The following is a 23776-nucleotide window of genomic DNA, read 5'->3' on the forward strand; positions in this document are numbered from 1 at the left end:
GTGATGCGTTAATTCATTCTCGGGCTTGCTTTCTGGCAAGGCGCTGACGCGTAAGAGAGGCTACAATGAGAGCTGATTGGATGGATATGGAATGAATATGAATATTATTAAATTTGTCCCTTGTATTTCAGTCAAGGCAGTGGAAAGGAGAAACAGAAAGTGCACGGGAGAGAAAGAGATGGAAAGGACGACTGTGCGGTGTTAATGAACAGATCCGGTTAGAGAGAGATAAGGGTTTTATCAGTGTTGGAACACATTGGGCTGTGGCTTTGCACACACAGCAGCACCGAAGCATCACTGTCACGTTTTGTGCAGCATGGACCGCTGCATCACTAAGGTCACACCGTGTAATTCGACATAAATTGTGGAGAAATTGCTTTTCTTATTGGAACTGTGATTATTCTAAAGCTACAATGCGATATACAATGCTTTGGTATAGGATGAGAAATCCCATTTAAACATCGCGGGTTTGATGCATTACAAGGTACCTTGTACCTTAATGCTTAGTGTTTTCGGTTTTTCACACTTAGATGAATTTGTAAAGGTCTTAAACGTTATCAATAAACAGTTTTTGCATGAAGGCTTTCGCTCTGTCTGTTGACTAGAAGATGAAATGAATAGTGTTTAAATGTAAAGAAAAGACGTAATTTAAACTTGGTTAAATTCAAACAAGACTGAAACAGTTTTCGACTGAGTTGCTAAAATCGTGTAATTACATTCATAATTTTAGTTGTGTTATTACTTGTACTGTACTCACTTTGCATCATTTATATAAATATCTTTATTCAGATATTCAACATGGGCATGGCCTACACCCTTTTTTAAATGAAGAAATTAACCTTAGTATTATGCACATGGAATTTCACACTTAGGTTTTAGTTGGATGTATACATTACACTCTTTTTCTAAAATTTGTAATGTTATTATTTAAACTGTTGGATCCTGGAAAGAAGTTACCAAGGATGACTGTGCCACATTTTATTTTAATAAAATCACTGTCTAAAAAAGCTTAATATCTTTATATTGCTTGCACTTGAAAAAACTACCACTTCCTTTAGGCTAGGATGTTGCTAGATACTGTAGGTAATCCACAAGGTTTGTGCTGTCGATCACTTTGATTCCCGCTTCCCTTTGCTTGCTGTTTAAAGCTAATTAAATCCTGACAGTTTGCCTTTCCCAGGAGTTATTACACTTGGTCACGGTGTGGCAGTATTCATGTGAATGGTTTGCTCAGATTCTCTTGTGTATCTTCCTCTTTCCAGCTTTTCTCTCCCTCTCTGTCTCCCTGCAGATATTGTAGCCTACTGGGAATTGTCCCAGGACTCTTGATGTCCAATCCATCATTATCTCCCCTGCAAAGATCTGTCCTTACACTCTTAAAAGCATTAAAACAAATTAAAGTGGGGACACAACAATAGCGTGGCTCACACCTTGTCAGTCCTTCCTACTGACAAGCCCTGCCCTTGATCGGCTGGGCTGACTGCTCGGGGGGTTTCTAAACTTTATTGACCCTAGGTCCGGTCTATATGCACCGCCTTGGGGTGAATTTGTTGTAATGCTCCAGCCTCGACTGAAGAGTTAGGATCCTTGTGAGTGAGCGTCAGAGTTTTATTGACTGAAACTAAAAAGCAAAAGCCCATAGGCAGATCATGGTCACTATTGGCTTCAACTGTCGAATCAAAAGCATAATCCAAAGAATACTTGAATACTTATAGAAACTAAGCAGAGGAAATAAGCAAAAAAGAAGAACCTTCAGAATTCCAATCGATGGCAAGACTTTAAAAAGAATGACTGAAACATTTTTGTTGTTTCATTAAAGAGAACAAACCTGGAGCTAAACAGGAATTAAGCGAATGAGTAGAAGTCTGGAGACCCTTTTAGGAATGTACACAAATTTGGGAATCTATGTTCCCAAAAGGACCTAGAGTACCTGGAACCATTTCTATTTCCATTTCTAAGGAAACACGTCTTTGAGGAAGTTGAACCTTCCTCCAACAGGAAGACCAATGAACAATAAAGGATTATTGATCTAACCTTTTATAATCGCAGCTAATTACCTTTATTTTTACAGTTAGATGTCAAAGGATTAAAGTTTTTAGTACCTTTTTTTTTTTTATCAGAGATACCCTTCTCTAATAGGTTCTAATTACACCACTTAGACGTTCAATTTTAATTGAACCAAGAAACAGAGAGAAATAGAGCAAAGGAAAGGCAGATAAAGTGTGGTTGAGGCTGTTATTCTAAAATCCATTAACAGATAAAAAAAAAAAACCATACAGCCATACAGATGGTTTGGTCGAGGATGGAAGGAGCACCAGAAGGTGTGGGCAACAGTCCAGCCAGATGACCAGAGCTACAGCCTCTAAAACAAGACTGAAACATTCGTCAGTTGGATTGGCCATCTGAACCTTCTCCTTGGCCTTTGGAGCAGTGACAACACGCTCACCACTGGCCAGAGTGTTTTCCTGTCATTTTTACTACTGAGGCGGCTTTTAATCTGTCAGATTCCATTTTGTACCTGGTCATAGCATGGGTCGTTGTAAAGTGCTCTGTCATACGGCTAACACGGTCCCAGCTGCGATTTATTACCCTGAAAAGTGAAGACCCCATGGTTGTCCTAATAATCCCCCTTTCAGACACAGGTGTTCTAGTGTCGAACATGAATTGTTTTGTCGCCTTGATGCTGACAAGAGAAGGTAAATTAAACAAGAAAGGCTTTGTGGGTGTTGTTTAAGAGTTATCTAAATTTAGTTTGGTCCTAACATAATATCCAAGCATGAGATCCTCTTACTTGTGTGGGTGATGCCTGTTTTCCTGTGTTAAAAGGTTTCCAGTCATCTTGATTTATTTTTTCAGTTGGTCAGACAAGTCTAAATCGAGTGTGCTACTTCTATAGCTCTATTGCATATTAGAAAGCAAAGTCTTAAAAATATATATGAGTCCTGAAATGCATTTTTGAACTAGGAATAGAACATAAACTCCAGTGGTGTTAAGCTTTAGGGAGGATATTTGTGATTTATTGGTGCATGTTTAAAGATGTATTGTTTCATCATTCTTTACTTCTACAGTATGCATGTAACCAAATCTCTATACAGTAAATCATTTGGAATGGACAGATACTGTATGTAGCATGAAAAACGCCTAAAAGAAAGCCTGCCTGAAAGGGTCACATGACATCTGGTTAAGACTAGAGTGTGCATCTGCACTGTGATCCTGGGGGACACAAGAAAAAAAAGGTTGCTAGTGGGTATTTTTTACTTTCATGTGGGCATAAGAGAGTAGTCAGATATGAAGTTGCTGAAGATGTGAATCGTAGGTAGACTGTCGACTTGATTCGTTTTTTGGAAGAAAAAAAATCAGATTCACTAGTGCTGTGTGATTTGTTTAAACCAGCTGTGTGTTTTATAGGTTTTAAAGCATTAAAACCTGCTAAAAGTATAAAATTATCACTAAAATGCTGTGTAACTTGTGTTGATTGATTAAATGTCATGTACAAAGTCCACCAACCACCCATAAACTCAAGAAAAAAAGCGATACTCTTACAAAACACGAGTATTTGCGAACGATGCAAGAAGTTTCTTTGTTTAACAAAAGCTGTGATATACTCCTACTTAATTCTTCACTTTAGGCTTCTTAATGTCACTAAGTTTACCTAAATAATGTCAAAAGTGTGCATGGATTCTGAATTAAAAACAATCCAATGAGCCAATTAATTTAATCGACCAGAAAAAAGATTGATTTGCTCAACTATAGAAGCTCCAATAGAAGGACCGGGTTTATTAACATGAATGCATTTCCAGCGTACTTAGTAAGAGCCTGATCAGTTTAAATAGGGAAGCCTTTGGTAAGGTTACTAGATTATTATTTTTTTTTTATTGTATGGCGACGGTACCAACATAGAACTGAAGCAGCAATGGAACATTTGTACTTCAAATTGATTATCAACTTGAGTGATGTAGCTGAGCTTGGGGAACTGTCTCAGCAGGAATTCATAGGAAATGCTGACAGTGTTTGGATTTCCAAATCTGATTTATTTTTTCTTTCCTTGAAGTTCACATCACATGACCCCCTTGGGATTTAAATCTAAATACAGCTGAGGGTATCTGGCACACTAAACAAGTACAGATAGTTGCTTTGCATTACACCTGTTTCAAACAGTAAGGAAGCAACTCGTGGTTGTGTTGCTCGCCTATACCAATTCAACAACAGTATAACTAGGATTTAAATAAGCCTGAACCTTTTAATGACAAAATCAGTTGAAGGCTTTTGTGTTTCTGTTTTCACAGCTTGGTGATGAAACTGGGCACCACTTACGATCCCACCACAGTCATTACTCCAATCCCAGAGTCATCATGTTCCCACGTCGACACCAGCGAGGCTCCTCCACCAACGGGCTGCGCCGTCAGAAAAGAGACTGGGTCATTCCTCCTATTAATGTTCCTGAGAACTCTAGAGGACCTTTTCCACAAATGCTCGTCAGGGTGAGTGACTGTCTTACATACACATACCATACTGTGAGCAACAGCAAATTTTATTTCTACTTCGTGGTTGTTTCACCTTAAAACTTTGTGAATGCCACAAAAAGTACTTTTACCAACAATGATTTCTGTACAATGTTTGTTAATTGGAACTTTTTTTAAAGTTTCTGCTGACACTCTCAGAACCGTCTTATACGGAACGGTGGCTCTCGAAATGTCTGTAAAACCAGTCTCTGAATAATGAAACAACAGTACCGTGGTTGTTAAGCCTCCTTTCTAGTCACACACACTTCTTCACAGTAGACTTTCTGGCCTGCCATTCTTCTGAAGAAGTGCAGTACTTGAGATGAAAGCACAGAATTACAATAGAACATTCCTGAGAGCCTCCATACTCAGAGAGTGCCTGTTACTTCTCAGGAGAGTTCTCCGGTATAAAGTGGGCTCTGCACCAGTTTGAAGCTCGGACAAGGAGGACTGACCTGTAATGGGGTTTGACACGAGGCACGGGGTCTAATTAGTCTGGTGCTCGAATAATGATGCATGGATTAATTATGCATCTTTTGGATTTTTTTTTTGTGCAAAGTGGTTTGCCTTTTTAGAAATTTTCGTAATTAGGATATTTTTAAAGCTGGAGATAGAAGAGCTGAAGATGTTGAGATTCGCTTTGAGTGTGACAAGGATGGATAGGATCAAGAACGAGTTCATCAGAGGGACAACCCATGTTAGATGTTTTGGAGATAAAGTTAGAGAGGCCAGATTAAGGTAGTTTGGACATGTTTAGAGGAGAGACTATAGAATATATCTGTAGAAGGATGCTGAGGTTGGGAGTGCCAGGCAGGAGGTCTAGAGGAAGACCAAAGAGGAGATTTATGGATGTAGTGAGAGAGGACATACAGTAAAGGTAGTTGGTGTGAGAGAGGAGGACGCAGAATATAGAGTTAGATGGAGGCAGATGATTGGTGTGGCGACCCCTGAAAGGGAACAGCCGGAAGAAGAAAGAAGAATAAACATCACGTATTCGCAGGAACACAACAAAAAGTAGCAACGGTCAAATATCAGGTATTACACAATAATCCAGTTCATGTTCCATCTAAGATGACATGATACTATGTGGTGTAAGGCCTGCCGATGTTGTCTTAGTAATTAATTGAAGCAAATACAGGCTGTTAATCATTACGGTTCTTGATAGTCAGGGAATCCAATGCAAGGGAAATCATAGAAAGGTCTTTACTTACAGCTGTACAGATGTTTTTTTTTTCCAAAAAAAATTACTCTTGTTTATAGCAACTGTATTCAATCAATGGCAGTTAATTTAGCAAGTTACTGCACTTAGCCAGCTGGGGCATTGGTGGCTCAGTGGTAGGTATCACACCTGCCGTGCTGAAGGCCCATGTTCGATTTCCTCCCAATGGCCAAACCCCAGCCACTGGATGCAGTGCCGGTCCCAAGCCTGGATAAAACACGAGGGTTGCGTAAGGGCGGGCAACCGAAGTTAAACCTGTGCCAAGTTATTGTGTGGATCAGACGGCCCGCTGTGTCAACCCCTCGATGAGGCACCAGCTGAATGACGAACAACAATTGCACGTTAAAAAATGCATATGAAGTAGCACTACTTCCATTACACTCCTAATGGATTAATACTATACAGGTTGCTAATTTTGATATCAACAAGTACCAAAAGACCTGGTACACATACAGTAACTGAAGAAGAAAAAAAACACATTTTTTACAGGAGCAGCTGGGAGCTTATCTGTATACGTGAAAGCTTTAAAGGCTGAGTCCTGTATTATCTGTCCTTCAGCCTTTCCGGGCTAGGATGAGCCTTCAGTAGACAGTCCTCATCCTCACCTACTCCCTCATGCCCATTTTCCCAGATTACACACAGGGATTACAGCAATCTTCTCCTACATACACGCAGTGACAAGGCTCGTGAGCGTGAAAGCACCATGAAGTCAGTCGTAGGAATGTTCTGATAACCTCCTTCCCACCTTTGCCATTTAAGATGTCCAGGCTTAACAGACCTCCTGCAGTTGGAGTTTACTTACAGTATAGCAGATTTTATTTCTTATTGGAAGTTTTTCAGGAAAGGTTTTATGATCCTGGTCATCATAACATGCTGCCCTGCTAAATTCACACAGTTATAATTTATTACTGATTTTATAATAAGGTAATTTTGGTCATAATAATAGGCCAATAAACTACTGAGGGTAATTTAGTAATTAATAGTTAATTCAACAAAAGAAGCGTATTTGAAAATATCCAGTGTAGGTTGTCTAGTTATTTCCCAAAACGTCCGACAGAGATGTTAGTTATGCCGGCATGATTTGTCTAGTCTCTTTTATTAGTTGTTGTATTCACTGGCCGTACTGTACCATGGTCCAAAATGGCTTAAGTTTATTTAAACTGTGTCCAAATTTCCAGACTTATCAGAAAAAAAGGTTTGAGTTTGCTATGGAGCATAAAGATTGGAGTTTGGAGCAACGAAAAAAAGGTCAGGTGGACTGATGAGTCCAGATTGATTCCATCCCAGAGTAATGGTAATAATCAGGGTAATAAGGAAAGTCCATGAAGCGATGCACCCATCATGCATAGTGCCCGCTTTACAAGCCTCTAATGGCAGTGTTATGATCTGGGGTACTTCAGAGCTGGTCAGGTCTAGGCTCAGCAACGTTATGTGGCTAAAAATGAAGTCAGATGATGACCTAAATAAGAGTCAGATCTATGGAGAGAGATAGAGAGAACAAAACAGATAGATAGAAAATAAACAAACTAATGGATGAATGGGGGAAAATCCTTTAAATAAAAAAAGACAGAAATTACAAGTTATACATTAAGGCATAATATGAGTGGGAGAGACAAACGAACACACAGACAATACAGACAGACAAACAAGTAATAAAAACAACTAAAAAACTAAATATAACTATATAAAACTATATATATATATATATATATATATATATATATATATATATATATATGCATGAGGTAACATAGGCTTTGTTTTATCGCAATTGGGCCACGGGAAAAAAAGATATGCTATTTTAAAAGTTAAATGGAAAACGCCCTTGTAGCAAAAAATTGGATCTTAAATAAATCATTAGTTCATCTCAAAATTCACAGATGGCACTGTAATTTTTTTAATTCTGACTTATGCATGTGCAATTAAATTTCACATAAATAAAGTGGATATATATATATATATATATATAATGGGTCATTCTAGAATCGCGGGTACATTTCGCGTCTCCGAGATAAACCTTTTAAACCTATACCTATTTTCGACTGTCTATGCCTCCTGAATCATACATTCAGCTTCAATTATCATGAAATAATTACGTCTAATTTTAATCTTTTTTGTGTGTTTACAAATTTTTGTAAACAGTTGCATAAAACATCTATTTTCTGTATTATTTGTAATTTTAGTAATTAAAAAAATACATTTTGTGTCTGTCCCTACGTTCTGGTCAACTCTGTTAACTCTGTTATAAAAAGGCACAACAATCTTTAAAGCACTGATAAAAAAAGCATGTGACTTGCTCTAAGTGATGTCACTTCCTCTGGCGGGAAAATCTGGAAGGCACTGAGGAATGTCATTATTCCTCATTAATTTGTACAAAATGTGTAGGATACACCAATAGTAGATTAATTATTTGTCAAATCTGTTATTGTGATATTTCAGTGAATCTCTCATTCACTTTTTTAAAAACAATAATATGATGAAAATGCATAAATTTCTGCTTTAGACATGCCATGTGGTATCTGGTTTGAGGTTAGCATCTTGAGCTAAAGCACAAAATGGTGGAAAATGTCTACTCTGTTATTGTCAACTCTGTTAGTGTTACAGATTTTTCTGTTCGTACTTTCATTTTCAGAATAATTTCTAAAAATCTTACAAGTTTAAGATCAGCAAATATTGAAAATATTAAATTTGAAGTGTGTTCTATGAAAATAAAGTTTAACATAAAAAGAAAATAATTTTTTCTATTTGAAATCTACCCGCAATTCTAGAATGACCCATATATATATATATATATATATGTGTGTGTGTATAACAATTTAGATTATTTTGATATTGAGGGTTGAGTTTATATATCGTCTCACATGACTCTAGGCGTTTATTTTTTTCTTCAGCAAGAACTTTAAGCAATTAACCAATTAAGCAATTAACCTTTGGAGTGTAATTACTTCTTTTCATCAGCACAATAAGGCACTGCGCTCCCTGCTATGAAGCACACACACACATTTCTGTCTTCTCCCTAATCGCATAGAGCTGGGAGAGAAAACGTTCAGCTCTGTCGGCTAATCTAATAAATGGTGCGACGTACATTTATCATTGTTTGCACTTTGTTTATCTCCTATTACCTCTGAAAAAGAATTTCAATAAAAGCCCACCCAGTATACACACTCTCACACACACAAACACTCACAAAACACCCTCCCAAAATGAAAGGAGCAAATTCATAATTTACAGGCTGCTACCAATCAATCTGCACCACCACTCTCCCTCGCGACACCGAATAGTCCATTAGCTCAGAGATGAGCTGGAGAGCACGGTGTGCTGAGCCAAAATCAGCCGGCTTTTCATTCCGTTGAATACGGCGGATGCTTGTCGGATGAATAAGAGAGTGATGCTGCAGAGAGTAGTGTGTAAGAGCGAACCGAAAACCAAAAACACTAAGGATGGAGAGTGGTCTATAGAGGAGAAGGAAGAAAAATCCTGGAAGGAGTGATGAGTGCCAGATAAGAGGAGAATGTTCGTTTCCGCTTGTTTGATATCTGTTTGATCCTCCTTCCACACTCTTCGCACCTTACTCTCCTTCCTCGCTCGTGGAAATAAGAGCCACCTCCATTAAGAGTGGAACAATACTGCAGGATGATTGAAAGAGCCAACACTGGCTGATATTTATCTTGAAGCCTTATATGAATAAATGTTGCATTCATGTGCCACACACACACAAACACACACACACACACACACACACACACACACACACACACACACAGTCCCCTCAGACCTAAACTCTGAAAGGGAATAATTTATAATGAGAAATACAGAACATGAACTGCCTCGCTATCAAACAGCAGAAAGTTGCATCTCGTGCTCTCTGAAGGCTAAACACCCACATAATGCTGAAATCCAGTTATAATTGGAGCAATGTGCTGCGCGATTACAATTTTAGACCTTGAGCGGGTTCTTGCGCTGGAGACATTATCAGATTGCGCGATCGTCCTGGGAAATCCACGCAAAACCTGTGGGCTCGGTGCTAAACGAGATGTCCGGCTCTCACGCCACATCCTGACATAATTAGTTGCAGCGAACGCAGCGGTCACGGGGTCAGCACAGCTTTATGTACGATGTTATAAGCGATTAGGATTCGTGGAGTGGTGCTGGATATCCGTGTGACTTTACTAAGTGTGCGAGCATGCCTCCTGGTAATTGCAGTCATGTAGAGCAAGCCGAAGAAGCTAAAAGTTCATTATCTCCGAATATGATCGAATATATAAGAGATTAGGGCTTTGTGCATAGACTTGGATCTAGTTAATGCATCATTTCGCTGCAGCTGCAGTGTGTGTATGAGTGTGTGTGTGTGGGTGGGACTAATGAGGATGTTGACCATACTGGCTGATGTCTTATATGGCAAGTTGTTGCTTGGAGCAGGAAAGTTTTATTTTACAGAGAACTTTCTGGTGACCTTACATGAAACAGCATATCAGAAATACCTGTACTTTCAACCCCACACACACACACACACACACAACCTGCGTACTGGCTCGGCATAGAAATACTGTATTTACTGTAATAACATTGAACAGCATGTAGGCGAGTGCAGGCTTGTATGTATTACCTGTTCAGCCTGTTACTATATATGGCATCAAAGAACCTGAAGATGTTCGGTTGTGTGTGTGTGTGTGTGTGTGTGTGTGTGTGTGTGTGTAGCAGCCGGTTAGCTGGTTATCCAACAAATGTAACGGCTTAATTGAATAAGAATTAAAACCCTTAAGAACATGCTGTTAGGAAAAAATAATCAAGGCCACATGGTGGGAAGCAAAATTATTGGTACCCCATACCACCATGTCCTAAAGTCTATTATTGCCGTAATGGCACAGCAGTTTATCAGTTCAATTCAATTATTTTAATCTAATTAAAAATTACATTAAATAAATAATTTTATTTATATAGGGTTTGTAAAGCAGCTTTACAGAACCAAAAAATTCTAAAAAGTTTGAAGATTGTGACATGTAGTCCCCGACTTACAAACATTCGAGTTACAAATTTCCGCAGATACGAACGGAGCACAGTTCTACAGTACAAACATTCGTAGATGCAAACTAATCATGAAAGAAGCTAATGTTTATCGTACAAAAAATAGACACTATAGATACCAGATACCAATATTTATAATTATATACAACATTTTTAGTGTGTAAGTGAATGTATAAAATGTCTAAAGTCCAGTATATTTTATGTGTGTGGGTGTGCGGGAGAATTGAGTCGTCGTTGATAGAAAATGGCTGTCCTGTAAAGCTGTCCTGATAATGAATATTCCTAATTATATCCTAAAGTTCACAGTCCAATATGACACAATAGTGCCGGGATTTCCATCGCGATTTTAAAGGCACAGAGACAACACTTACATTTGATGTGTGTAAGATCCGTTCCCTTAGGCTCGGGTAAGGTTTTTGGCCACATGATGGCAGTGTGGGGAAATAGGACAGATTTAGACAAATGGATTAGTATGCTTTACATTGTATATCCATGTCAAAGCTATATAAGATTTACTTATAAGCCTTATCTGACTTAAGAACAAAATCAACTAACAAACGTGCTTCCAGAACGGAATTTGTTTGTAAGTCAGAGACTATCTGTATATGCATGTATATATATTTATTTTTTAATCATAATTTGTTCTGCCCTTTATTGCTAAGTTTAATGCTGTCAAACATACAAACAGAAGAGACATAAGTTTCAGGTATAACATAAAGAATCAGTCATTTATAACAGCTTCTTTCTGAAGAAAACATAGAGCCTGTCACGATGAGCACAATACTGTAAATGTCAAGAAACTTGTCTGATAATTATTTGTGAGCATGTTTTTTTTTATGTCTAACTTAATTTCTTGAGGGGAAAAAAATTACTTTGCACATGCTTTCTTGAAATGGTGTGTGTGTGTGTGTGTGTACTCACCTCATACTGTGGCTCAAGATATCATCGCCTCTCGCCCTGAATGACGTAAAAGACTCTGACGAAACCATTAAACTTTTGACACATGATTAAACACAGTGGTGTTAAATTACAGTAGCTGCAGAGGAAATATGCAGGTACTGTATATGGCATACACCTACCTACCTACCATATACCACCTACTCCATCCACCCTGATACTATGAGGTGATGGTGTTACTGTACATCACTTCCAAAAGTCAATGTGTAAAAACGCACTCCTTTCATTGGTCACTATAAACAGAGATGGGCAACGTACACAAATCCCAAGGGGAAATATTACTCAAGTAAAAGTTTTCTATTTACATGTGTACTTGAGTAAAAGTACAAAATTAACGTAGGTATCAAATGTACAGGGCTTGTATTATCTCAAAGTAGCCTTTTTCATGGTAAAACAATCTCTCTCTTTCTGCTTTACCGCTCACCACAGATACAGAGAGTGCTTATTAGAGTTATTATAGCCTTCTTATCATCTTAAGCCAGCCTGTTTTCTCCTATGTTTTGCATGATTGTGTACTGTATATGCATGATTTTATAAATTGTGCTGGTTTCTTGCATAATATCAATGAAAGAAGAAGGGTACCGTTGTTTCTATTAAAGTGGCCGGTGATTGAGTAGCACATAGAAATGAGTGAGGGCCCGGAATAACCCTTTGTTTTGGGGAAATATTCTGGTATCTATACTGTACATGTAGCTCTGTAAACTACATGAAATAAATTTTTTTTTTAAAAAGTTAGGTAATAGCATTATAAAGTTCCTAAAAGTAAAAAGAAAAAAAAATGAAGATAAGTTAAGGATTCAATTCTGATTGATTACAGACCTTTCTGGATTTGTCTGTTGTCCTCAGCAAAGGGACGGCAGTGAAAGCAGTCATTAAACAGCACCGCTGTCTCCTGGGCTGTCTGCTGTTTAAAAGGATGAGGGTAAAACTCTGTTGGGCTCTGCTCTGCTCTGCGTCTCCCATTTGTTCTCATGATATGTGGATTTAGGAGGCTTTGCTAATGGCTTCATTTGCACTGTTGTGCACAGGGATGGGAATTAAAGTCATTGCCAACGTCTGGAGGAAGCGGTTTTAATTCCGAGAAACTATACCACATTTAGAGCCTGGCTCTGTTTTTTAATTGCTTGGTTAATGTGTTAATTAGGTTTATGATTCCCTTCTTAACTTTAATTAACATTAGTTCGTTTTCTAATTATCTTATTCCGACACCATGCAATACCCCATACACAAATGAGGGGGCAACAGTCATGTGTACAGACTGGTATTATATTTATTAAGGGTGCATTACTGGGTTCAGGTGATTGCATTGCGAGTCGGGTAAGTGAACTCTTTTACTCGTACAGGTTGAGTCATAAAGAAATGTGTTCGTGCCATCAGGGGAAAAAAAAATCTCCCTACTGTAGATGTGATAAACTGGTCATTCAGTACATTAAGGTCGTCAGCTGACTTCATTTTTTGCCACATCATGTTGCTGAGTCTAGACCTGAACAACTAGAACAACCTCAGATCATACTGTATCACTGCCATAACGTAAATGACAGGAGCTGACCAGTTTTGCAATTTAACTATAAATTGATAAAGATATCAATAACATATCATTGTTTTATTAACTAAAAAAAATCAACTCATGGTTATAAAGGAAATAAAACTCTTGTTGATGTGAGGAAATAATAACTGCACTTTTTTCATTGCACTGAACTGTTGTTAATTTTCCTATAATAGTACGTCCTGTCTAGTTTTATATTCCTCACCTGTCTATTATAGTATTTTACATAAACCAAGTACTTTTTTAAAAATGTATTTTGTAATTGCACACAATTATCTGTTACATAAATGATAATTCATCCAAGAGATGCATAAAACATCTGTCTTAAACACAAATATTTGTCACTTGTAATGTTATCTCATGATCAGGACTGAGAAAAGAGCTGTTTATGACAGATTTTATTATACAGAGACATGAATCGTGTATTACCGTACAGTTAATTGCCTTAAAATCCAAATTGCAACATGGAGATCATGGACATGTGCGATTATTTAATCACAAAAGGCCCGCAGCCTTTTTTATTACCGTTAATATACACGTAGTCGGAACATTATGTAGTTCGTCAATAATTTAAGTATTTGTTTATTTTTTGGTACTTTTGAGGTGCTAATTATATATTGGCAAGCATCCTCCTAATGAGATCATACATGGCATTATTTGTTGTAGGTTTAGATAAATATGCTTAAATCCAAATTGGATATTGAATAGTTACATATCACAGTGTAAATCACCATAAAAAAAAAATGTTTGTGTGCAGGCTTTTTCTTCAGACGACTAAATACATTAGGTCTTCTGAAAATCCCATTACGTTTGCTTAAATACTCAAACCAGCCCATACAGCACCAACTGCCATGCCGCAGTCATGCCAAAAGTCACATAGATCTCCCCCCCCCTCCTTTTTTCATTTTGATGTGAACATTACCTGAAGCTCTTAACCTGTATACTGTATGCATGATTTTTTTTTCATCGCATATGCATATAAATTAATTTATGCATACCAATGCATATGTATGAGGCACCTAAAAAGGTGTTAACCTGCTACAGTTTATGGCAGCAGGATCAAAAGATGTGATGCATTTTAATGAACATCTAAAAATAAAATAGGTTTACTGTAAATAACACCATAAAAAAACATGCATATATCCACAAAAGTGTCCAAAATCTGTCATCAGTTCTTTTTTTTTATTGCATTCTCACTCATTCTGATACTTTGTTTTTCACTGTCATTGTTTCTCATGCTGTCTTTCCATCTACATCCACCCTGGCTTCTCCTGTCTCCGAGGACCCCACCGTGAATCCGTGCACCTTTGATTTGATTCGTGTTGTGTCTGTGCAGATGGCTGTCTCTCTTCATCCCTTGCTTTTTTTTTTTTTTTTTTTATCAGCACACCCTCGCATCTCTTTGGCTCATGCAGGATCAAAACAACTTTCAGGGGAGATACAGAAATCGATCATGTTGACAAAGGATCCGCATGGTTGCAGCTCTGTTGACGCAGCCCGGCCTTGACTCCGTCTCCAGCTGGGCTTTATTCAGAGGATAAAGGCCTCACGGCCGCTCTGTATTCCTCTTCTGTGATAATTTCACTTGCGTGGTTAGTTTAAAGAGCTGGGCTGGTTCATTGTGGCCATGCTTCCACCATGCTTCGTTTTGGCCTTGTAAATATTGTATACACTTGAGCTGTCTGGCTTGCCTTTTTAAAGCATCCAGGCTCTGCTTTAGAGAGGCAGTCAGGGTATTCTATGAAGCCCTTATCCGTTGGTCATAACTCACGGTGAATTCTTTTCTGTGCATTTTTATGAACTTCTTATAGAACTCTAAATATGTCTTAGGAGTTTTTAAAGATCAATTAGGATTATAAACCATTTTAAACATTTAAATGCTATTGAAAATGTAATGTAAAGCGAATCCATTCACTGTCTGTACCACGTAGTAGAACTAGTGGTGGGAAGTTTGAATCATTTCACTGACTCTGTTCTTTGAATCTCGTTGATCAAAATGATTGAATAATTTAAATCAATCCGTTCATTTCATTTTTTTTATCAGAAATGTTAAATTTTTAATAAACAGGCCCCCAAGACGTCTACATACACAAATTTTGGCTATAGTTCCAGTAAAGAAAATATTATAATGCAGCTAAGGACATATTATAATAAACAGAATGAGAAGCTCATCTCCTATATCTTCTAGTCCAAGTCTTTGTTTTTTTTTTTTTTGTTTTTTTTTTTATCGCACTGCATAGCGTCTTTGGGAGTCACGTGACCCCCAAAAAGACCAAAGCCTTAAAAGTAACTACTCATTTCTGTTTCCTGTACATAACCTACAGAGGTTTTGCGATGACTACTCGTTCTTCTCAGTCACGTTAAAGACTCATTTAAGAAGAACGACCCATCACTACCTATAACCAATCCAGGGCTAAATCTTCCTGGTTTAACTATTAAACAGCTATTGCTAGACAGTCCTTGTATGGATGAACTGACTTTTCATCTGCAATTGTTCATTCTGGATCTGAGAGCGTACGGAATGGCGATGAATATCCTTATTGCTCAATGACGGAGGGCCGATGCAGGATCTTCGAGCCGTGCCTTCAACCATGTGCATCGGTGAGCATCCGAACACAAGCTGAGGTCAGCCTCTTTGAGCTGCTTGAGTGGGTTTGGATAGTCCGGTGCAACTCATGGCTCTGAATTTCTTCTTTCACATACACACACACACACACACACACACACAGCCACAGTGCACATATTATATGTAAATTTTGGTTCAGCTTTGAAGCATAGTTCTTCCAGGTGCAGACAGGAGCCTCTCTCACACCTCACCTCTCCATGCGAAGTGATATGAAAGTGTTAAAGGTCCATTATAAAAAAGGGAAAAGATTTCTTTTTTTAATATCAGTATCTTCATGCAGCTGACTGAAGAAGCTACTTCATGTGATCTGGAATATTTTTAGTCTCCATGTCCCCACAGTGATGACTAGTGAACACTCAACTAGTCAGTATGACCAGACCCCCCCAGCTAGACTTCGAGTAAAGTGTAATGAGTCTTCGAACATTCATTTCCAGATTTATTCCTTCATTGCCTTTAAAATAGCATCCATTCTTCGGGGATGGCTTTCCATTCGATTTTGGAGTCTGGATACGGGGATGTGTGTTCATTCAGCCCCAGGAGCATTAGTGAAGCCAGGGACTGATGTTGGACTGCAGTGCCTGGTGCACAGTCAGCTTTTCGTTTTATCCCAGAGGTGTTCAGTGGGGTTGAGGTTAGGGCTTTAGGGCCAATGAGCTTAAGTTTTTCCACTCCAACCTTGGCAAGCCGTGTCCTGAAGGCAAAAGCTACAGCATACAAAGGCATTCTAGACAATCGTGTGCTTTAAACTTTGTAGGAAATGTTTGCAAAGAACACGTATGTTTGCAAAGAACAGTCATAGGTTTTGTTAACAAGTATTTTTATTGTCATTAGGCGGTCATAGGTTTTGTTAACAAGTGTTTTTATTGTTATTATAGCTGGTGCATCACACAGTGAGACAAAACAACGACTGTATGGTGCTACATAGAACAATATAGAAATATTTAAGACTACATAATTCAATTTGTTTTTTACTATAGCACAAATGTGTGCAAACAGCTCCAAACAGTACAAACACTACTTAAACAAGACATCAGCACAGTAAACACTAGTGTACATCACACACAGTTCTAATGTGAATTAAACTACAAGAGATATTATTATATAATACTGATATTAATTGATCATCGTTAAATTCATCGATAAACTGATTTATTAATTAGGAGCAATAATGCAGGTGGTCGATAAAGTAAAGTACAGTGGAACCTTGGATTACGAGCATAATTAGTTCCGGAAGCAAATTTTCTCATAATAAATAGTGGAAACTCGAATTATTCGTTCCACAGCCCAAAAAATAGATACATACAAATAATTAATAAAAAATATAAAGTAAAGTATAAATGTGTGTGTGTGTGAAGCCGAGAGGAGGAGGAGGGGGGGTGTAAAGATGAGAGTGTGTTTGTGAAGAGGCACGGCGGCATGAGTGTGTGCGTGTATGTGCCATCATCTTGTATGTTTATCTGATTAAAAATAATTTAGCGTTAAAGTATTGGAACAGATCAATAGTCCAATAAACTTCCATATTTTACAGATTTTTTAGCAAGTTTGAAATCTTACACACAGGTTATTTTATGACTTCATTATAAATAAGGACAATAAAACACTTTTCCAATTTCCAAACAGTATACCAGCAAAAGATTTCAATCTTTTTAAAAAATATTCTGAAAATTAGGCCTAAAAAGACAACTTTTGAGATTAAAAATACATTAATAAAGAAAGAAAGGTTTGCATTCATTAAAAATTAAACAGGTGCAACAACGTCCTCATAAGCACTGTGTCTGTTCAGTAAAACTATTCAGCTCATTGCCTTATGAAACCGCACTGTAGCTGAGACCATATTTTAAGGGTCATCGCACCAATTATTGACTTTGTTTCAATAATATATTTTTACTACATTTTTAAGTAGAAAGACAGCTTTGCCTTAAAGCAGTACTGTTATTTGTACAGTATTGTAATCATTGCATAATATATACTTTAAATCCTTTAAAATGTGGGTCATTTATTTTTAAGACCAATCCATTGTGGCAGAAAGGCCAAGGCTTTCAAAAAAGTACACGGCACTAGATCAGGTTCAAAATCGAACTTACACCAAACCCTGCTGAATGTCTCCCTCATGTACCATCAGCTTCCCGTTTCTACTAAATGATGCCCATTTCAGAGCGATCCATCCGGAAGAATGAAAGGGCACAGTGCAAGTGTGGAGGAAAAATAAGAGTGGCGAAGAAGTAAATCCATATTTCAGCACCTCGTCAGCGTACTCCTTTCATTTCCCTTTCAGACGGAGATGCATGATGGTGCAGTCTGTGTGACGTGGAGCGTAGCCGGCGCATTTAAGCCCCGGAGAATCAGACACAGCTGTGGGAGACTGCCGCTGTCACCGGCTCTCACCTGACAACATTAAACTTTAGCTCCTCTTAGTAGTGCAGTTTTATTAAAAGACAAAAGAAAATCCCAGCCTCTTTTCGTATGATCTTTCTCCAATCTTCAGGGTGAGAGAAGTGGAACCTTCAAGCTTTAACATGTTGTGCACGTGCTTCTGCTCACCGTGGTTGTATAAATTAGCTACCTTCCTTCCATGTAACAGATTATTAAAAGTGAATATTCCATTTGCATTCGGGCAAAACATGGTCTTGGGCTGAAAAAGTGTCTCACCTACTGTAGATGTAGTGTCCGTAACCTTTCTTAATGCAAATGTTTCAATGATCTTAATTGTCATTCAGATGAAACTTGGCCAGTTTAGATTTCACATGAAAAGACATAAACCTGGAAAAGTGTATTATTCTAAAATGTGAAATTGTTAGGATATTGCAACTTGAATTTGACATGGTTACAGACACTACAGATTTTTTACTTTTTAAACTTTTACCAAAAAAACACTTTAAGCGAGACAGTTTAACGCTGTAAAATTGTAAATTTTTGTGGCACATATAAAATCATCTCTCCAAAACGGCTAAAGTTAACAACTTGATTTTTTTTAGGAAAGCAAAATTGGTCACTTAAACTTTAGAAGTAGCTTCTTTGGCACATACTTCCTGTACTACCTGTATAACATAAAGAATGTACAGATCTACTTCAGCACTGGGTGATAACTGTTTTTTCAGCAAGCTCTCCAGACGTATTCAAAGAGAAGTATACTGTAGTATACTCCCACACGTATCTTTTATTCCTTTGTCGTCTTCAGCTCCGTCTTTCTCAGCAGTCCCCTCAGACAGGGTATTCGATCATTTGACCCACTTGCCGCTCCTCTTTCAAAACCGACCAGTCTGGCAATGTTGTACCGTTTGGGTTTCACCACTTGGGTACTTTTACCACCTCTGCCTGTTACTTGTTATTATAAATAATAACGTACTGTATGTATAGGCTTTTCCTTTAATGTGGAGATATGCAGGTCTATAAGGCCTCCTACACATTAATGATAAAGTCTTAATCATGTCCTTGAACTTGCACGCCTACATGTGCTAACTAATTCTCCGCAGTAGCTGACAGGTATGAAAAGATTAACACCCTCTGAAGTTTTGAACATTGCTTTAATAGGAAGGGAAGTGTTATCTGAAGTGTTATTTTCAACATGGTCTCGCACTTGCAAATTTGTAATAATTGACATGGTTCATTTGGTATGACGCTTGAATAATTTAGGTTCGTGTTTGTACCCTTACTTTAGACATTTACAACTTTAGAGATAGTGGAATGGATGGATAGATGGAAGGATGCACTTTATTAATCCCCAAGTGCAAATCTGTGATTTTATTCTGCAATTTAATGTGTATGTATTTTACCCTAATCTAACTAAAGCATATTACAATGAATTAAAGAGAACTTGTCAGACTTTCTCAAAGGAATTTTTTTTTCTATAAATATGCGGCATATTGGCTTTACATAATGTACCAACATGTCATATATGACGGGAAAATGAACCTGTTTTTGTTTTTTCATTTTTAGTATCAAACAGTACATTGGAGCAGGAAACTAAAGAAACATCAGGCCACATGTGCCGCAGAACAGGAATCATTTAAACCAAATGTTTGTATATATTGCTTTACCTAAATACATTATTATTATTATTATTATTATTTTGCATACCACTCAAGAATAATCTTAGTTCATGTCACTTTCAGTGCTCCTGCTGTGTCATTTGCTTTTGTTTCAAAAATTTCTCTATTGCTGTCATGTACAGTAGGGATAAAGTAGGAATCACTAGTCACCCGATACGATATTATCATGATACCTAGAAGCTGATTTGATTAAAATTGCAATTGTGACTATGATTTTATAAATATCCAGATACAACGTCTGATTTTTGTACAATTTGATTTTTTTTAAAACGTTAAATGATTAATTAAATGTACCCAGTTCCTTATAATATTAGTTTTCTCACTAGACACTGAGTGCGCGGATTGAGCACCTTCGAGCATGCCGGCACAAGCGCTTTCTAACGTGGGCACATGGGGTTTTTAGCACACGGCTGATTTGCATTGCTGATGTTTTAAGACTTGTGTGGAATGTGTTTTTTTAGACTAATTCACCCACAGAGTTTGAAAAAAAAAATGTGGCGTTTTTTTTTTCTTTTTTTTTCTTTTTTTCCTACAAATATTTTTGTGTAACTTTTAATTTTATGGTCAAAAACTGACATATAATAATAACGTCATTACGTAATAACGTAATTAAAAAATCTATAACGAAGTTTGTAGTAATAATCCCAGGGTGCGTAAGACTTTTTTACAATGTTGTAAGTGGCTTTAGCACTACATTAGCACTATCTCCTTGCACCGCCAGGGTCCAGGTTCAATTCTCAGCCAGGTTCGTGTCTCTGTGTGCATGGAGTTTGCATGTTCTCCCAGTTTTCGGTGGGTTTCCTCTGGGTTTCCTCTGGGTTTCCTCCCACAGTCCAAAAACATGCAGATTAGACAAATTGACGTTCCCAAATTGCCCGTAGTGTGTGAATGAATAAGTGTGTGTGCCCTGTAATGGATTGGCATCCTGTCCAAGGTGCACCCCGCCCTGGGCCCTAAGTCTTTTGGGATAGGCCCCCTGTGACCCCTGTACAGTATACTCCACCCACATTTTTTTTTTTTTTTTTGCCCAGATTTTTTTATTTTGGAAGGCATTTTTTATTTTTTTATTTTTAATGATAGCCTCCTGTTGTCTAAGATGGTGGATCAATAAATATACTCAATGCGTCTTCCTCAAGTGACTGTTTCAGGTTCCTGACTCTTGCAGTGTTTATAAGTGTAAAGTGTTAGCGCTAAAGAAACTGCTGTGCATTAAATATGTATGCAATAAACACACTCCGTCCATGCTCAGCCAGGGAAAAAAAAAAAAAGAAAAAAAAAACTTTCCCGTCTGTGCTTTGCAAATTTCGTGGGTTGTGGGCTTGGAAATCATGCGTGAAAATGAAATTATGGTGCCTGTCGAGCCGGCAACAACCTTTTGCATAAACCCATTCTGCTGTACGAGAACGATACTCCTTTTTTTTTTCCTCGTAATTTCACCGAGATGTCACACTCCTACACATGACCTTCCAGCTCCATGGATGATCTGTTCTCCGTGTCTCTTCTCGGAAAAGTGCGCTTTTTTTCTTTTAAAGCTCGGATCAGAATAGCAGATGGACTGCTGTACATGATTAGAGCTGATGTGCAGCAGCGTATAAAGGCGATCCATGGAAATGCTGCAGCACTGCGGAACATTTCGTGTCAGGGCTTTTAATTATTGACGAGGCGGTCGGCACCACATAAGCAACAGACCTTTCTCTTCATCCAGGTGGAAGAAAATCAAGCACCAATGTGAACGATCCACATATCAACTGTTTAAAAATAAATGTGCTCCTGTGTGCTGTTGCTGCGCCGGTATGGGATTGAGTCTAAACCGAAGATTCTCTTTTCGCTCAGGTTATTCCGCCTTAGAACGACGAGAACATTGATGCAGTGATTATGTGAAATTTCTCAGATAAAGTTGAACGCATCGTGCTTAAGATGTTACTATTAATTAGCCGTTGAGGAAGGTCTCTACATCAGGGACACTTGAGTAAGGAATAAACTATGTACATGATGTACAGCCTGACATTAATCAGAGTTTTCGTTGTCACCCCTTCTCCACCGGCACTTGATTAAAAATTTTGACTTTATCAAAAAGACGTATTTTTACTATTTAACTATTTTTATAGTTATATTTTTGGCGGAGAGAAAAGCCTAGAAACCAAGTTCCACAACACATAAAATGTTCTTTATTTACATGTGCTCAATGAACAGCTTCCTTAAATAATTGTGATATTCAGGCGTGTGATCTGGAGCTTTAGTGTGGTAGCAGGGGCGTCTAGGATTCGGGCACAGGCAGCATCCTTTTTGGTGAGTTTGTATTAGAGCGCGCGTAGTCAAAACAAGAGACGAGTGTAAGTACACATTAGGAAAGGATCTTCTTACCAGTCTGGGGATCCGCGGCTCATTTATAGGCTGACAGAAACAATATAATGGTGAGTCCTGAGTGCTCTCCAGCCCAGGTGAGTTTAGACGCCCCGCACACACACACACTTCTGAAAGTAGTGAATGCTCTGTGTGCCTTGTTTGTTTGACAGGTTCAAGCGAGAAGGTTTATTGGCGTGCACCGTCACAGTTGCTGAAACGAGTTCCCCTTATCACCTGCCTTATACCGTACCATGGCGGGCAAAGTTTTAACACAGCATCTGGCGTGTATTATAGCTCACATTGTGCACAAAATCTGGTGATGTCACTAATTGGTTCTCGCCTATCTGGCTGAAGAGTTGTGCTAATTAGATTCAACTGGTTTAATTAATGGATGAGACACACGCTTGTACTTTCTTTTGCCAGGGTGTCAAAAATGGCTGAGGAATTCTCAAGTGAATTATGAACTGCTGTGCACGATGTTCAGGAAACAGTCAAGCAGGCATAGACTGAGCAAGCACTGCAGGCGTCTTTGCAACGTCTACTGTATACCCAGCCGTATCTAGCAGGGCTTTTTTTTTTTTTTTTTTTAGAATAAAGGACTTCGTACTAAATATTGATTGTTGCATAGCACTTTTAGTGAAACTTTAAAACATTGCATTTTTTTCAATACTTTTGGCCACCACTGTATAATTAACAGAGGTGGAAAGTAACAAATTACATTTACTCGTGTTACTGTAACTGAGTAGATTTTTTAATGTACTTTTACTTTTTAGGGTAGTTTTTAAAAATATGTAATTTTACTTTTACTTATGTATGTTTTGTTTAAAGTATTCTGCTTCGCTACATTTTAATTCATTTTCGTTACTAAGTCAGAAGTAAATGAATGAAAATGAAAAATAACAAAAATAATGAAACAAGGAGGGGCAAAAATTGCACCCCGGAAACACGCACTGCACTGATTGATGGATGAGCGTAGGAAACAAACGCGCTAAATTCACATGAACCATGGAGACGGACAAAACAGATGCCAGTGATGCAGACACAGCTGAAAGCGAAATGCATCAACTTCTTATAAAGCAAACCCCTGGTCATATTTAAGTGACCACTTTGATTTCAAGCACAAGAAAGGCAACAGCTTTATTAAACAAAAGTGTTACTTCAATTAAAAACAACTAGTTTGAGATTTATATCCGCTTGTCTTTTTTGAACTACACTAGAATCCACCATCCCCCCACCCCCGCTGTTAAAAAAACTGACATTTACTCTGAGTAAATCTTTAATGACCTACTTTTTACTTTTATTGAGTAGATTTTTATAATAGTAACTTTACTTTTACTTCAGTAATATTTCACTGAAGTAACATTACTTTCACTTAAGTACAAAATGTTATTACTTTTTATTACTTAAGACCACTTGTGAGTGAGACTAATCAGAAAATGCTTTAATTTGCTAGAGAGCATAATGATTGGACTAAGGATCGATGGAAAAGGTCATGTAGTCTGATGA

At 37.9% G+C, this 23776-nt stretch overlaps 1 protein-coding gene across 1 annotated transcript in view; it reads left to right on the plus strand.

Annotated features, from left to right (window-relative positions):
* cdh4 (cadherin 4, type 1, R-cadherin (retinal)) overlaps nt 1-23776 on the plus strand; it is a 266054-nt gene that overhangs the window by 167264 nt on the left and 75014 nt on the right. The window contains exon 5 of the mRNA XM_053483828.1: nt 4287-4481. Coding sequence (XP_053339803.1) covers nt 4287-4481 — 195 coding nt within the window. The remainder of the gene's footprint in view (nt 1-4286; nt 4482-23776) is intronic.

This window comes from Clarias gariepinus, chromosome 23, assembly GCF_024256425.1.
Source record: "Clarias gariepinus isolate MV-2021 ecotype Netherlands chromosome 23, CGAR_prim_01v2, whole genome shotgun sequence".
Taxonomy (NCBI): domain Eukaryota; kingdom Metazoa; phylum Chordata; class Actinopteri; order Siluriformes; family Clariidae; genus Clarias; species Clarias gariepinus.